Source organism: Mus pahari, chromosome 17 (assembly GCF_900095145.1).
Source record: "Mus pahari chromosome 17, PAHARI_EIJ_v1.1, whole genome shotgun sequence".
Taxonomy (NCBI): Eukaryota; Metazoa; Chordata; class Mammalia; order Rodentia; family Muridae; genus Mus; species Mus pahari.
The window spans coordinates 67,789,751-67,803,783 of NC_034606.1; the positions used below are offsets into that span (position 1 = coordinate 67,789,751).

General features: G+C 46.9%; 2 protein-coding genes and 1 long non-coding RNA gene across 4 annotated transcripts in view; 2 read left to right on the forward strand and 1 right to left on the reverse strand.

Moving 5' to 3' along the window:
* Window positions 1–615, forward strand: part of Hnrnpa1 (heterogeneous nuclear ribonucleoprotein A1) — a 6,882-nt gene extending 6,267 nt beyond the window's left edge. The window contains 1 exon segment of the mRNA XM_029547880.1: window positions 584–615. Within this exon segment, the coding sequence (XP_029403740.1) occupies window positions 584–615 (32 nt within the window).
* A 919-nt stretch (window positions 616–1,534) lies between these two features.
* LOC115062427 lies at window positions 1,535–1,920 on the forward strand. Its single transcript, XR_003842392.1, has 2 exons — window positions 1,535–1,653; window positions 1,771–1,920. It is a non-coding gene; the product is annotated as an uncharacterized LOC115062427 (long non-coding RNA).
* Window positions 1,921–3,357: 1,437 nt separating this feature from the next.
* Nfe2 (nuclear factor, erythroid 2) lies at window positions 3,358–10,274 on the reverse strand. 2 transcript variants are annotated; one of them, XM_021217219.1, is made up of 3 exons: window positions 9,981–10,274; window positions 5,669–5,838; window positions 3,358–4,607 (listed from the first exon to the last, which is right to left on the reverse strand). In XM_021217219.1, exons 2-3 carry the CDS (start codon window positions 5,780–5,782, stop codon window positions 3,603–3,605), a joined length of 1,119 nt encoding a protein of 372 aa, XP_021072878.1. In that variant the 5' UTR covers window positions 5,783–5,838; window positions 9,981–10,274; the 3' UTR covers window positions 3,358–3,602. The 2 variants fall into 2 exon arrangements, with proteins under 2 accessions (XP_021072878.1, XP_021072880.1); XM_021217221.1 differs by lacking the exon at window positions 9,981–10,274 and adding an exon at window positions 7,211–7,623.
* Window positions 10,275–14,033: the final 3,759 nt, after the last annotated feature.

Here is a 14,033-nt window from a genome sequence, read left to right on the forward strand (position 1 = left end):
AGTTACTGTTGTAACTTTTAATGAGTTAAAGTTTCACCATTGAAAGGGTCATCCAAGCAAAGTCACAATTTGGTAATAAAATGGTTGTTGGCACATCCTATGCAATATCAAAATTGAATAACGGTATCAGATAAAATAACAGATGGGAATGAAGCTTGTGTATCATCCATTATCATGTGTACTCAATAAACGATTTAATTCTCTTGAATGGAATGACAACTGTATGGATTTGGGACTGGCAGAGATTTGGACTTTCCCTACCCAATGCCCCTGGTAAATGCTCATTGTTTGTTACCACACAGTGCAAGTTCAAAGCTCTGCCAGCATAGAGGCCAACTGCTGGTTAATGCCACCTATATAAGTCCAGAGATTAGCAGTGTTGGGGCATTTTATAAAACTGATAACTAGTAAGAACTCTAATTGCCCTAACCCATAGGCTGTAGTGAAGGAAAACTGCAGTTTAACTGGGCTGTGGGTGAGTGTGCTTTGGGTTTTTTTTTTTTTAAGATGATTCTAGCTTATTGGAATTTTAAATTACAAATATAATTAACCACCATTATGTGTAATTTTGTATTAACGGCAGTTTTCCTTCACACTACTGTCCTCAAGTGTTAATTGTATAGAAAATTGAGTTCAAAACAATTACTATCCAATTGTTACGTGTGCATAGGTTCTTAAGAGTTTCCCATTTGATGCCCCTTTTAAGTGCCATTGTACCGGGTAGCATAGATGAATGTTTACCACAGGACTATGTATTCCAACTCATGGGTGTATATATATTGCTTGGAAGTTTTGGTGGGGGGTTGGGAGAGTGGGAGGTGAGGGTGGGGGAAGCATGGATGGTAGTTCCATGATACTGGCTGAGTTTGCAATAGCAGGTGGAACCTTAACTATTAAGGGAGTTTGCAGATACCTCAGGAATCGGGACAATGCCTTTAAAGATCCAGGAGATGTTCAGCTACTAGGAACTGCTAGCAAGTATAGCGCGAATGGCTTCCAGCTCAGAATCTCTACAGCTGAGAGTAGACACTTGTGGTATGTGGAGTACAGATAAGCCAGGGGCAGGCCACGGCACCTCCATGAAAGCTAGGAGGGAGTGAAGTTGAGTGACCATCGCAAGGAAGGAGGCAGACGAGAGTAAGGCACACCTGACTCTTAGGACTAGCAGGCAGAGCCAGAAGGAAAGGTTTATTGCTATGCTGCTAGGTAAGAACAGATTTTACTTACATCCATATAGTTGTAAAGTCCAAATTTTCTGTTGGATTTCTCTTAATTATATTGAGCCAAAACTAGTCCAGTTAAGCTGCACTTGGTTTTTCTGGAGATGAATTGTTTTAATTTAATGCCCTATTAAGGAAGTGGATACATTTCTATTTGTGACAATGTTTTGGCCCTTTAATTTTATTTAACCTTCCTTTGACCCATTTTCTTAAAAGTAATGGCTCAAAGTAATATTAGATACATTTCCCCAAAATGGTGGGAGGATGGGTGGGTTGCTAATGGGAGGGGGGTGGGACTAGTTTAACGATGGGAATTGGCCTCAAAAGGTTAGTTCTAAATGTTGTTTGCTTTTCTAGGAAGGAATCTGCTATGCGGCTTAACTGCTGTCATAAAATTTGTTTAAAAAATTCTGCAGAAGTTGTTGGCCAAAAGGTGAGTTTTTGTGACAACTACAGTAAGCTGTACATAGAATCCAGGAGTCTACTAGAAGGAATCCATCCACCACTGTCTATGTAAAGCTGCATCACTATCTCTCTTTTTCCTTTACAGGAACATCCTTAAGAGAGCAGCCTTTATTCTGGGCCACTGTGCTTCACTCACTGCCATGCAGTTGGGTTTTAGCTGTACTGCTAAAAATCATTCAATTTTGTGAATGGCTTACTTTGGTTTGTTTTTTTTTTAATAAACTTTTTAATTAACTTCTGTTTCTTGTCTTCCTTTGTGACATTTATAGCAACATTGAGTTGGAATCCGCATTAAAATCTATAAACATAGCCTGGTCATGGTGGTAAATGCCTCCAGTTCCAGCACTTGGAAACCCTTAGGGGGTTGGTCTGTATAACTTACACCTGGAGAATTTTACCTCTAGCTTTTCTTTATTGCATCCATCTTTAAAAGAAAAACTGACAGGTGACCAAGGACACAAAGATAAATCTGTGCTCAGTTTTTTTCTTGGGTTTCACACGCCGGGTGTGGTGGAGCACACCTTTAATCCCAGTGCTTGGGAGGCAGAAGCAGGTGAATTTCTGAGTTCCAGGACAGCCTGGAACTACAAAGTGAGTTCCAGGACAGCTAGGGCTGCACAGAGAAACCCTGTCTCAAAAAACCAAAAAAAAAAAAAGTTTCACAGTTTCACCTGGCTGCCCTGTCTAAGCTGGAATTGAAGGTATTCACCCAGCTTTTTTTTTAAAAAATAGGGTCCCACTATGTGATCTTGACTGGCCTAGAATCTCCCTGCCTATAGCTCCAGAGCACTGGAACGGGAGGCTTACACAACTATTGATTAAAATAATATACAAGTAAAAGGAAAGAAGGTAGATTTTGAGTTGGGTGTGCCACAGCATACCAATACTTCATAGGTCATTTTCTAGTATACAAGTAGATGGCCAGCTTGAGTTAATGTTGGGACTGAGTGTTCCAGTAACAAAAAGTTAGCTTAAAGGAGACACCTGATCTCCAAGCTCCTGCATGAATGTACATTTAGTCACATACTCAAGTTTTATATAAAGAGAAAGGTTTTATTTATGAGTTGGAGGCTAACTTGGTCCACCCTGTCTCAAAGGTGACATCTAATTCGGGGCGTGGAAGTATACGCCTTTAGTCCCAGCACTTGGGAGGCAGAGGCAGGTGAATTCCTGAGTTTGAGGACAGCCTGGTCTACAGAGTGAGTTCCAGGGCTATACAGAGAAAAAAGTACATCTAAAAAAATTGATAGCATCCCCACAACCCCAAGCAATTGTCTTAACTAGAAAGGGCTGTTTTGTAACCTCTTCCTGAGGTCCTTGAGAGTAGGTGCAAAGCAGAACTGAATATGGAGCATTACTAAGGTGTGAGTGTGAAATGCTTTCGAATTTAGTGCTGATTCAAACTCACTCCAAAAGGATCTGGCCTCTCAGATCCCAAGTGAGAAGCAGGAGAAAACTGTGCTCCAGAGACCTTCCATAGAGAATACAGCCAACTTTGGCAGCTCTTGGCATGGGGGGGGGGGGGGGCACGGGGAGTAGTCACCAAGGATCTGAAGGCACATTGCTCATGCCCAAATTTTATGTGTGCTTTAAGTGAGCTTAGGATTTTTTTTTCCTCCAATGATTTCTGAGACAATTTGGTTTTCTGACCCTCAAAGAAGACACAATGGAAAGCTATTTCCACATAGCTCTTTATGAACCAAAGCTTGAACAAGAGATGGAGGTGGGGACCTGAGAAGCCAACACTCACCTGGCCTCCAGGCAAACCTCACCAAATACACCTTGGAACTTCCAGGTGATAAGGTTACATCTGCCTTTTGGTCTGGAGAACTCTGAGCCTTGTGGGATTGGGAAGTACCTTTATCAGAAGGGAATGAGGGAGTCTCTAGCACCAGTGTCCACCCTCTCTAGGCCAACTCAATCTGTGGCCTCCATTTTGGTCCCACGGGGTACCAGAAAAATGGCCCCATCAGCAGCCTGTTGCAGTACATATTCCTCTGGTGAGTAACTGTTCCCAGATTCATCCCGAAGATGCTGGAAAATATCATGGTACAGCTCTGCCAGTTGTTGGCGCATGACCTCCAGAGTGCGGTCAGCCTCTCCTCGGGCTCTGAGAAGCCGCTCTCTTTCACTGCCCAGCCGCTCCAGCTCCCGCTCCAACTGCACAATGGTTTCCAGTTTTCTCTTGCGACAATTTTGGGCTGCCACCTTGTTCTTGCCCCGTCGACGGATGTCCCGAACTAGAGCCAGCTGGCTCTCCGTTAGCGGATACTGTGCCAACAACTCATTAAAGTCATCTACCGGCAAGTTAACTATCTTGTCCGTAGGGAAAGGAATCTTCATGGCCAGGGCTCGCCGCTCGTCCCGACTCCCTGCCTCCCCACGGACAGCAGGCTTAGCCCGCACTGGACCGGAGGATGTTTCTAAGGCCAAGGGTGTCTCAGTGGGCGGAAGAGTATAGTTGGGGTGGGCCAAAGAATTGGGCATAAGTGAGTAAGGATACTCCACCGGGTACATGTCCACATACTCGCTCCTCCGCCTGCCAGCCTCCACACCCTCTAGCTCAAGAGATTCTGCATCACTGTAGTTGAGGGATAATCCCGAGTCAGATTCTGGGTCTTCTTGGGGCTTGGGTTGCCCCACTGGCAGCCCAATGTCCAGAAGAGCTAAGTGGTCTGGGAGGGGCTCATTGAGCAAGCCTGAAAGGGTAAGTGGCTTTGACACTGGTACAGCTACGTTACCATAGGAGTATGGGAGTTCTGGGACATGGGGAGTAGATGCTGGAAGCTCATAAGATGGTGGGGGAAGGGAGAAGCCTGCATCTGGATGAATTGAACAGGGGCAGTATGTTGGAGGTGGCAGTGGCCCAGGGTATGGGGGTGCTTGGGGCTCAAAAGATGGCTCACTTGGAACATTTAGACCCTGAAAAGAAAAAAAAAAAAAAAAAGAGGATTAGAAGATCGACTATGTTGGGCAGTGGTGGTAAACACTTTTAATCCCAGCATCCAAGAGGCAAAGCTAATCTCTGCGTTCTAGGCTAGCCTGCACTATAAAGTGAATTCCAGGACTATACAGAGAAACTCTATCTGGGAAAAGGAAAGAAAGAAGCTGGGCATGGTGGCACACAACTTTAATCTCAGCACTCTGGATACAGAGGCAGCTAGATCTCTGAGTTCAAAGCCACCCTTGGTCTACAGAGTGAATTCCAGGACAGCCAGTACTACTCAAAGAAATAAAGAAATCAAGGCTGTTTAAGCAGGAATAAAAGTCACTGTTGAAACCTCAGAAGACAACCTCACATTGAACTGGTTACAAAGTCTCCTTATCAGGCCAAATGGCTCCTGTTCCGTTATTTTCTTCAGGAATACAAGGTCATTATTATCCAAGATGGACTCTCAGAACCCTTTTCTGCTGTGGCTATCTAGGGTCAAAGGGTCAAGTTCAGGACTTTGTCATTCCCTGGGTGCCCAGCAGAGGGAGCCAGTGTGTGGGAGGAGGGTCTAAGGGCAGATCCTGAGGACAGGGAGCCCGAGCTGGGGGTTAACCCTCTGTCCAGTCCCAGGTACAGGGAGAAGTAGAACACATATTACAAACAAGGCCCCCAACTATCCTGCTCAAGCCTAGCTGAGGACAAAGGCACCGTTGTTAGACCAACAGACACCCCTTTGTCCTACATTCAGGAGAGGACCCCAGCACAGTCTATCTCCCCTTTCTGAGGCCCTTTAACTAAAGCTCTGCTACCTGGAGGAAAAAAGTTTGTTGCTAAGGGTGAGGAGTGGTAATGAGGGAAGACAGGCAGAGCTGCAAGAGAATCGGACCAGATGAGAAGAAGATGAAAGAGAGGAGTAGAACAGAGGATGGTAGAGAGAGATGTAAGCTGGACAGAAGCCTACAACCCCAGCCAGAGTCTTCTGTCCCCCCTGGTGCTCCTCATTGCCCCCCTACTCTGCTTCTGGCCAGGTAAGAGCCCACCCCCTACTCACCTGCAGCTCAGTAATGGACATGATCTCTTGCCAAGTCAGTTCCATCTCTCCAAGCTCTCCAACAGGCAGCTGTGATAACCTGTTCCTGTTCTGCTGAGGAGGACACGGGGGCATCCTACTGTGCCAGCTGATGGCCCCAGGTCTCCACAAGCACAAAGGATTCCCGCAACCTGTGTTGAAGAAAGGTATTAGAGTTGCTCCTACCAAATCAGAGGTTTGTCCTGCCCTGTGCAAGATTCCCAGAAGAAAGGAGTGTTGTCAGTGGCTCACTGGTACCATCAACCACCCTATGAACTGTAATGTTCTTTTCTTCAGTGGAGTACTCTCTATCTCACCTGATCTGACCATAGTCAGTCCTCTGGACACAGAGTAGGTATCCTTACTTTTTCTCAGCAAGATGCCTTCTCCTACTCCCTAAAAATGGTATTCCTGTCCAGAGACAAAACTCCAGCCTTCTGGGGCTTGGGAATTGAAGTTTCATTTTCCATTCTGGGAGAAAACATCAAGAGACACCCTTGCCTTCTTCTTGAGTCCTCAGTTTAGGGTCTAAGCCTTTCATTGTTGTTGTTTTTTTTTTTAAAAAAAAAAAGAAACAAAAAAACAAAAAAACCCAAGGTCTCGCTATGTGTTCCTGGCTGTCCTAGAACTTGCTATGTAGCCCAGGCTGGCTTCTAGCTCACAGAGATCTGACTGACTCTGCCTCCCAAGTGCTGGAATTAAAGGCATGCGCCACCACACCTAGTATTTCAGCCCTTTCTTCCCAAGATGTGAGTGCTTGGAGATCCTCAAGGAGTGTGTTGTGGGAAGTGTTAGGCAGACAGCCCCTCCCCTTCTCTGAGATAGGGCCAAGCCTGCTGGTGATAGCAACCCTTCCCTCTCCTCCCATCCTTACTTTAGGCTCCCCTGCCTGGGCCAGATAAGGGGTTTATCGGCTGCAGGCAGCAGAGGCAGAGGAGCAATGGGCTCCAGGAGACACTGGACCTTTACCCTTTATCCCAACAAGGTTATTTGGTCATGTCCCACCCAGCATATCCATGGTCCCTTTCTCTTCTAAGGTCAACACTCAACAAAGATTTAGCAAGCACTTGTCAAGACTTTTGCTGGTGTTTTAAAAGCATAGCATATCAGGCTGGGCTTCACAAAGACCCTGTAAAGGCAGATCCAAAAGGCAGATACTGGATAGATGGCAGGTTGGAACCTGATCACATCCGTTGTTGCATTCTAAGCTCCTTTGGTTCCCAAAGTGCTGACAACCCATGCCACTACAGGCAATTTACCTCAGCAAGCTCCCAGTGTCTCACTCAGGCCCTTTTCTCTTCTGGGCAATATCTCTTTGGACCCTCAAGTGCTGCCAATCCTTCTGTCCCTCTTTTTAATCTGGGTTCTAGCTTTCAGCTCTGCTACAAAGCAGCAGTGAGTGAGGTGTTGGGTAAGACACCTCACTGCTCCTGGTTAGTTCTCCCAATAGTAAAGCCAGAAGGTTAGACAACCCAGCTTGAACTGGGGGAATCCCTTACTGCGTGGACATTTACAAACTCTTACCGTGGTTTTCATCATCTCCTCTTGGTCCATCTCTCTCCTCATCCTGCCTCCAAATCCCCTGATACCGTCTCTATCTGAATTTATTTTCTTTGTGTCCAAGTAGATTCCAAGTAGACTTGGCAAGGTTTTCCTGATATCTCAGGGCCAGACACAGCTCAGCATGTACGTATATTCACATCCACACTACACATCATATAAATAAAAGAAACGCCTTACAGAAGACCAGAGGATAGGGCTATATGACCTCAAATTGTATGACTTTATATTACCCTTCAAAAGAATAGCTCCTCCTCCTATTCATTATGGAGTCTCCTCTTGGACCTACCACAAAATGTATAGTATAGATAGCCACTACCAAGTGTCCTTTTAACAACTGATCTGCCTGAGGCCCTGCCTCCACCCTCTTGCTATAATGCCATCTCCAGAAATGGGAGTTGATATAGGCACAGGCCTTTGACCAACGGGTAGAATGGGTGGGGTGTTTATGTCTGTCCAGGATGCCATTTCAACACCGGAACTCCACCCTCCCCACCCAGGTTCTGGCGGAAATTGCCCAAAGGCATAGTGAATGAAGAAGGAGTTTTCGGGTAGGCAGAGACTATACTGTTGCCTCAAAGTTCTTCACCCAGTCTACCTCTCTGTCTCACCTGTCTTCCTGGATCTGAATCTGAAGTACTATACAAAGAACTTGCCCTACAGGGCAAGACTCTCCAGTCTTCAAGATGTGTGGCCTTGGACAAATTGCATCACAGTTTCCAGATAAATGGAGACAGGAGTAGAGAACCTCACAACTGTAGAAGGGACAAGCTGCATATAGCTAAAGAGCACATTCACCTGGGGTGTATGGAAAGCATTCCTGAAGGCCCTGGGCCTACTGAACTGTATTCATGTGCAGGCCTCTAAGAATAACAATGCCCTAGACATAGCGGGGAAGCCAGTCTCGCCTCAAGAAACACACATCTAGATGAATTTGCAGGAAAGAACATAAAGCTGGAAAGGGGAATAGCAAGTGGGCTATACTCTTCATCTATCTGCAATCCCAGGCGAAGCTAGACTCCAGGTGGTACCTAGCTATTAGCCCATTAGCCCTTTCCTATGAAGACCTGAGATTGAAAGAGAGAGAGAGAGAGAGAGAGAGAGAGAGAGAGAGAGAGAGAGAGAGAGAGAGAGAAGAGGGGGCAGGAAGAGGCTGGAGCCTGAGCAGAGGTTCATAAAGGAAACCACCAGACCATTGACTTGCACCAGGCACAGGTTCTTTGGATCTCGGGAGCCTGCCTTTCAGAGGACCAACAAGCTTGCAGCCAGTAGGACAGACTAGAAGCCAGACAGAAAGAATACCAGAGAGGGCAGTGAAAAGAGACAGAGAATGTGATCTAGTTTTCCAGGGGCTCTTTAGCAAACACTGGTCTTGTTTTACAGTCTAGCCTTCCTCTTCAGGTCATAAAACCACCGAATCTACTGAGGTGGTTATTCTCTTTGATCCTCCACACTGTAGATCTGGTAGAACTTGGGCCAACTGCAGAAACTTCCATTCTTCCTTTTCACCCTGGTGGTCCTACCTGCCTACTCTCCTCCTTCCAGACCAACCCAGAGCCATGCCAACACTCTACCACCAAGCTACATCCTTAGAATCTTCCAAAGATCTTCTCATGATCCCAAAGACTTCACAGGTTACAGAACTTTCTAGGGATACAGGATCATTTGGAGAGGCAGGAGAAGAAGACATTTTGGCTTCCATTGCTAGCCCAAGACTTGGAATTTCTTTAACAGGGAGCTTGCTTCAGGGTACTCTATTGAGGCTTATTAGGTTACCCCACCTCTCTCCGTGTCAACACAGACAAAGGAAGGATTAGAGAGATATGAGTAAAACTTGGTGTGTAAATTAGCAGGTAAGCAACCTCGTTACAAAGATTAGGGAGAATTTCTCAAAAGGGAGAGGCACACAGAGGCGAAATAGAGAAGAACCCAATAGAACGAAGAGGGAAGATTTGAGCCACGAAGGCTTAGTCCCCTGGGAATATATATATATAACATGATGCTTGGAAACAAGGAAAAGGGAACAAATTTCTGCTCTTCTGTGACTCTATCCCTAGAACTCTAGCTCATTGGAAGCAATAAGTAGAGGCTGCAGTCCGCAGATCTGGTGGCTCTCTTTTTCCTCCCACAGCATCTCAACCTCCTGCTACTAGCAGCCAAGAATTTCCACAGAAGCACCTACACTGAGATTGAATGCCCTCCTCTTTGCAGGTCCAGCTTAGGACTGTAGAGGAGGAGAGGCAACCAGGGAGAACTCAGCCAACTACTCCACCTTGTTGTAACAAGGCTTTTCAGAAGTTCAGACATCCGATATCTACGGTCCCTTTGCTTCCCCCAAATCTCAGATGGTTGGGGCTACAGAATACCATGGGGAAGGGTACAAGGTGGCACCGTATTGGTGGAGCCTACTAGCTCCCCCAGTCAGCAGGCAAGTTGAAGGATCCCTCCTGGTCACTCTCCTGCTCCTCCAGGGTGCTATTTAGTAAAGCATTGTGTGGTCCTCACCTACAACCTCCCACTCCAACCACCCCAAGAGTCCTAGAACAGCCAGGAAGTCATCTAAAAGTATCTCCAAGTAGTATTACTCCGAATGTATCAGTTTCCTACACCAGGAACCGTCTAGGAAGATGCCTTAGAAACATCCAGACAGAAAGTTAGGTATTCTTCCCTGTACCTCCTCCACCTGCCCAGCCTGACCTCCCCAGAGCCCACTGAGGCGTCCCTTCAGACTCGCCTTTCAGGCACCTGTGGCGGATTCCGAGCCCGGCGAGGAGAGAGATGAGGCTGCGGGTAGTGTCCCTGAGAGGCTGGGTCAGAGCTGACACCTCCTGGGCGCTGAGCGCTGCCTCTGAGCACTACTGAGGGCCGAGCCCCGCCCCCGGGCCATGGCTGGGCGCGGAGCACCGGTTGGCCCCGGTAGAAGCGGGCGTACCGGCGGTCTCTCCGAAGCCCTCGGTCGGTCGGAGTAACCAGTGCTTCCTCCAACCCTTCCCTTTCCCCGTGGCCCTCTTCTCCTCCTGCCCCTTCTGGCCAAGAGAGGAAACTTGAGCCCGGTGTGGTTTCTGCTGCACCCCGCCCCCGCCTCTCTGTGGCAGCGGGGGCACCCGGGGCTCACAGGCTCCCGACCTTTTTCAGCTGGTCCAGGACAGTTCATTCCCTGTTCGTTCGGGCTGACTTCACAGTCGATGGTCCACACACAACAGACCCCTAAGCTTAAACAAACACGGCCCCACAGCCTCCTCTTTCTTTCGGGTGGTGTCTCTTAAAGACAGACAGGGAAACTAAGTCATAACAAGGCAAAAGGCAACAGGCAGTAAGAACCAGGTATCTGAGTCCAATTTGCTTAGGGCAACAGCCTTCACTTCTAGAAAGCCTGGGCTCTAAGGGAGCTATTTTGGGGATAAGTGGCTGCTAGCTGCTTAGAGGTATCCTTTAATGTGTCCCCCCCCCCCCAACTCCTTCCTCAGATGCTCTAGGACAAAGGATTCTTTTTTTGGCCTATTTGTTTGTTTGTTTGTTTATTTCCAATGTGTATGGGGTGAGAATCCTTAGGTGGGAGACTGTCCTGTTGGTTAATAATTAGTCTCCCTAAAAAGGATCTTTCTTTCTTGCAGGCCAGGATACATACGTACATCAGACTCATCTCCAAGCACACAACAGCTCTGTATCAGGCCACTGTGTTCTCTGAGACTTCTTCTCCCAGAAGTCTCTCATCCTTCTGCTTTCCCTGTGCTGAAATTATAGGAGTGCTCACTGTGTCTGCTTCAGTAACTTTCAGATTAAAGGAACATGTCGCTTTGGTCTATCTAACTTTGATTCTGATTGATACAGCTTACACTTTTTCCTCTACTGTTTTTCTCACTGATATCCAAGTTAATTTGAAAACATTTTCAGACCAGAAGCAAGCTGGGTATTTGGCAAAAGACCTAGAACCCCTGTATTCAGAAGCTAGAGGAAAGGAGAGTTCAAGGTCAACATTGGCTACGTGGTGAGTTTGAGGCCAGCCTGAGGTGCATGGGACCCTGTCTCTGCAAAACAAACTAGTAAGATAGGCAGAAAAGCAGGTGAGTCCTACCCCAAGGTAGAGGTGTCATTCTGCCAACCCTTCGGAAAGGATGGTGCTCTCTGTTAGAATAGAGGGAGTATTCTAGCCTGAAGCGTGAACAATAGCTGCTGGGAGCCCTCCAACAGTTCTATCACAAAAGTGTCTCCTTTAACCACTCTAGCTCTCCCCACTATCCTCCACAACCTGGAAACATAGTCAAGCAAGTAATGACTAATGTGTTGATACCACAAGGAACCTCCCATCAAGCTAACATCGCTGAGATTTCTCACACTCAGCCAGACCTAAGGCTGAGTACCTCCATTCCAACCTGATCACACACACCTGTATGGTTTATGCTGGGCAGGAGCCAATCCAATGACTTTACTGCATGCTGGATGTGGGCTTGAGGCCTAGTGTGAGACTAAATCTAGGTCACACACTTGCCTTTGCATACTTATTGGGATCCTCATAGGGGATAAGAGATAGTAACAGCTGGGCATGGTGGCACATACCTTTAATCCCAGCACTTGGGAGGCAGAGGCAGGCAGATTTCTGAGTTCGAGGCCAGCGTGGTCTACAGAGTGAGTTCCAGGACAGCCAGAGCTATACAGGGAAACCCTGTCTCAGAAAAAAAAAAAAAAAAGATAGAAACAGTCACATCACATATTGTTTCAGTTGTTTGTATAATATCAGATTACAGATAATTCATGAGCAGAGTATATGACATATAGACCTTAGCCTTTATTCATTCAAAAATATTTATTTTCAAGTTCGAGGCCAGCCTGGTCTACAAAGTGAGTTCCAGGACAGCCAGGGCTACACAGAGAAACCCTGTCTCGAAAAACAAAAACAAAAAAAATATTTATTTTCTACTCCAAAAACACAAATATGATGAAGATAGTCCATATTTTCATATCCACTCAGATCTTTAGCCAGTGGACATAACACATGCCTAAAAATCCAGTTCTTGGGAGGCTGAGGCAGGAAGACAGATTGTTTTTTTTTAAGGCCAACCTAGGCTACATAGTAAATTCCAGGAGAGCATGTGACATATAGTGAAACACTATTTAAAAAAGAAAAAAGCATTCATGAAACAAAGACAAAAGAATCACTACTCCAGTCCTGCCTGATGTACAGTAAGTTCCGGGCCAGCCAGAGCTACATAGGAAGACCCTGCCTCAAAAACAAAACAACACAAAAAGTCTATGTAAGCCGGGCAGTGGTGGCACACGCCTTTAATCCCAGCACTTGGGAGGCAGAGGCAGGTAGATTTCTGAGTTCATGGCCAGTCTGGGTTACAGAGTGAGTACCAGGACAGCCAGGGCTACACAGAAAAACTGTCTCAAAAAAAAAAAAAAGGCTATGTGAAGCACTGTGCAATGAAAGAAATTAGTCCTACTTGGTGAAATTCAAGCAAGGCTTTCCAGTGGATCTGGGCTGTGGAGAAAAAAAGAAGAGTATTCCGGCAAAGGTGTGGATACGCTGAAGCATAAAATACAGATGTTTCTAGAGTGGGCTTGAGGTGACAAGTAGGTGATAAGCCTAAACACCCTAGGGGCTGGGGATGTCACCTAGGCAGATATTTTCCTAGGTCCTGGGATCTGGGATAAGGAGGACTGTAAATTTAACAGGGGCTGGAGAGTAAGACATTCTGAGAATCAAACTAGAGAGGGTATAATCTCCCCTGCAGACACGTCTGGAAGTATTTGAAGTCCTTTACTCCCTATTTGTTGGGATGTGACCAGGTATAATAAGCTAAGTAAGTTGCCCACCTCCCCTGAGGCACTACAGCCCACTTCACCTCGACCCCTCCCAAGGCAGAGCTCTGTCCTGTGGTTTCCAAGTTACCCCAGGGAGAAGGGGATTGATTCGATTTAGCCCCCTTCTGCCAGAGATCTCTGTGTCCACAGTCAATGCCCTGCAACAATGCCTCTTTGGCTTGACTTACAATCTGCAGGGGGTTAGGGGAGTGCCACCTGAGTGGATTGCATAGACTTGGCCAAGTGACAATGTCTAAGATTTTCCTGTCTCCAGAATTCTTCTACTTCAACAAAGGTAGCAGAGACAGAATACAGATAGAACGGCCACATTATAAATGTTATTACATTAACATTTTCCTCTTTTGCTGCTCACCCAACCCCTAAATAGTTAACCTGTCACCCCAGTCCAACCCACCCCCACTACGTATGTGCACACCACCAGCAGCATCAGGTCAAGCCACAAGCAATGTTGCCAAACACCCCACTAGGTTATGCAACCAGCTTCCCGAGAAGGGTGAGCAGGGCGGGGTGGGTAGAGGTGGAACCAGGGGAGGGCCATAGGTCCCACAGGGAACTGGCTGCCTTGCTGGATTGCCTACTGGTGTGACCGCAGTGGCCCCAGAGGGCGGGGATAGTACTGGCCTTTTATCAGTGCCCCACAGCATTGCACCCGCCACCCCCTGGCTTCCTCTCTCAACAGACGGAAGGGGGAGGCAGCCACAGGGGGAATAGGGGGAGGGCTGGGTGTTATCCTAAGCAGCAGAGCAGGGCGGTTGCCCCGGATGGGGGTGGTGGCGAAGGACGCCTGGGACCCGGGAATACTTACGCTCCCCTGATGAAGTCGGGAGTGGGGGTAGTATAAAGTATAAAGTTCGCTAGATAGTAGAGTCAGGTCTCCAGAGTCATCGGTTATCTTCCTTGTATTCCAGTTTAAATGAGGATAGGATTTTCCCAATTTCGAGAGGAGGTCCCTTTTCTCAAA

Excerpts from the sequence above, each read along its gene's own strand:
- Nfe2 (XM_021217219.1), bottom strand. The coding sequence starts at position 5,782 with ATGCCCCCGTGTCCTCCTCAGCAGAACAGGAACAGGTTATCACAGCTG. Across the intron at positions 4,608-5,668 it reads TGTCCATTACTGAGCTGCAG|GGTCTAAATGTTCCAAGTGA; the intron begins GTGAGTAGGGGG and ends TTTTCTTTTCAG.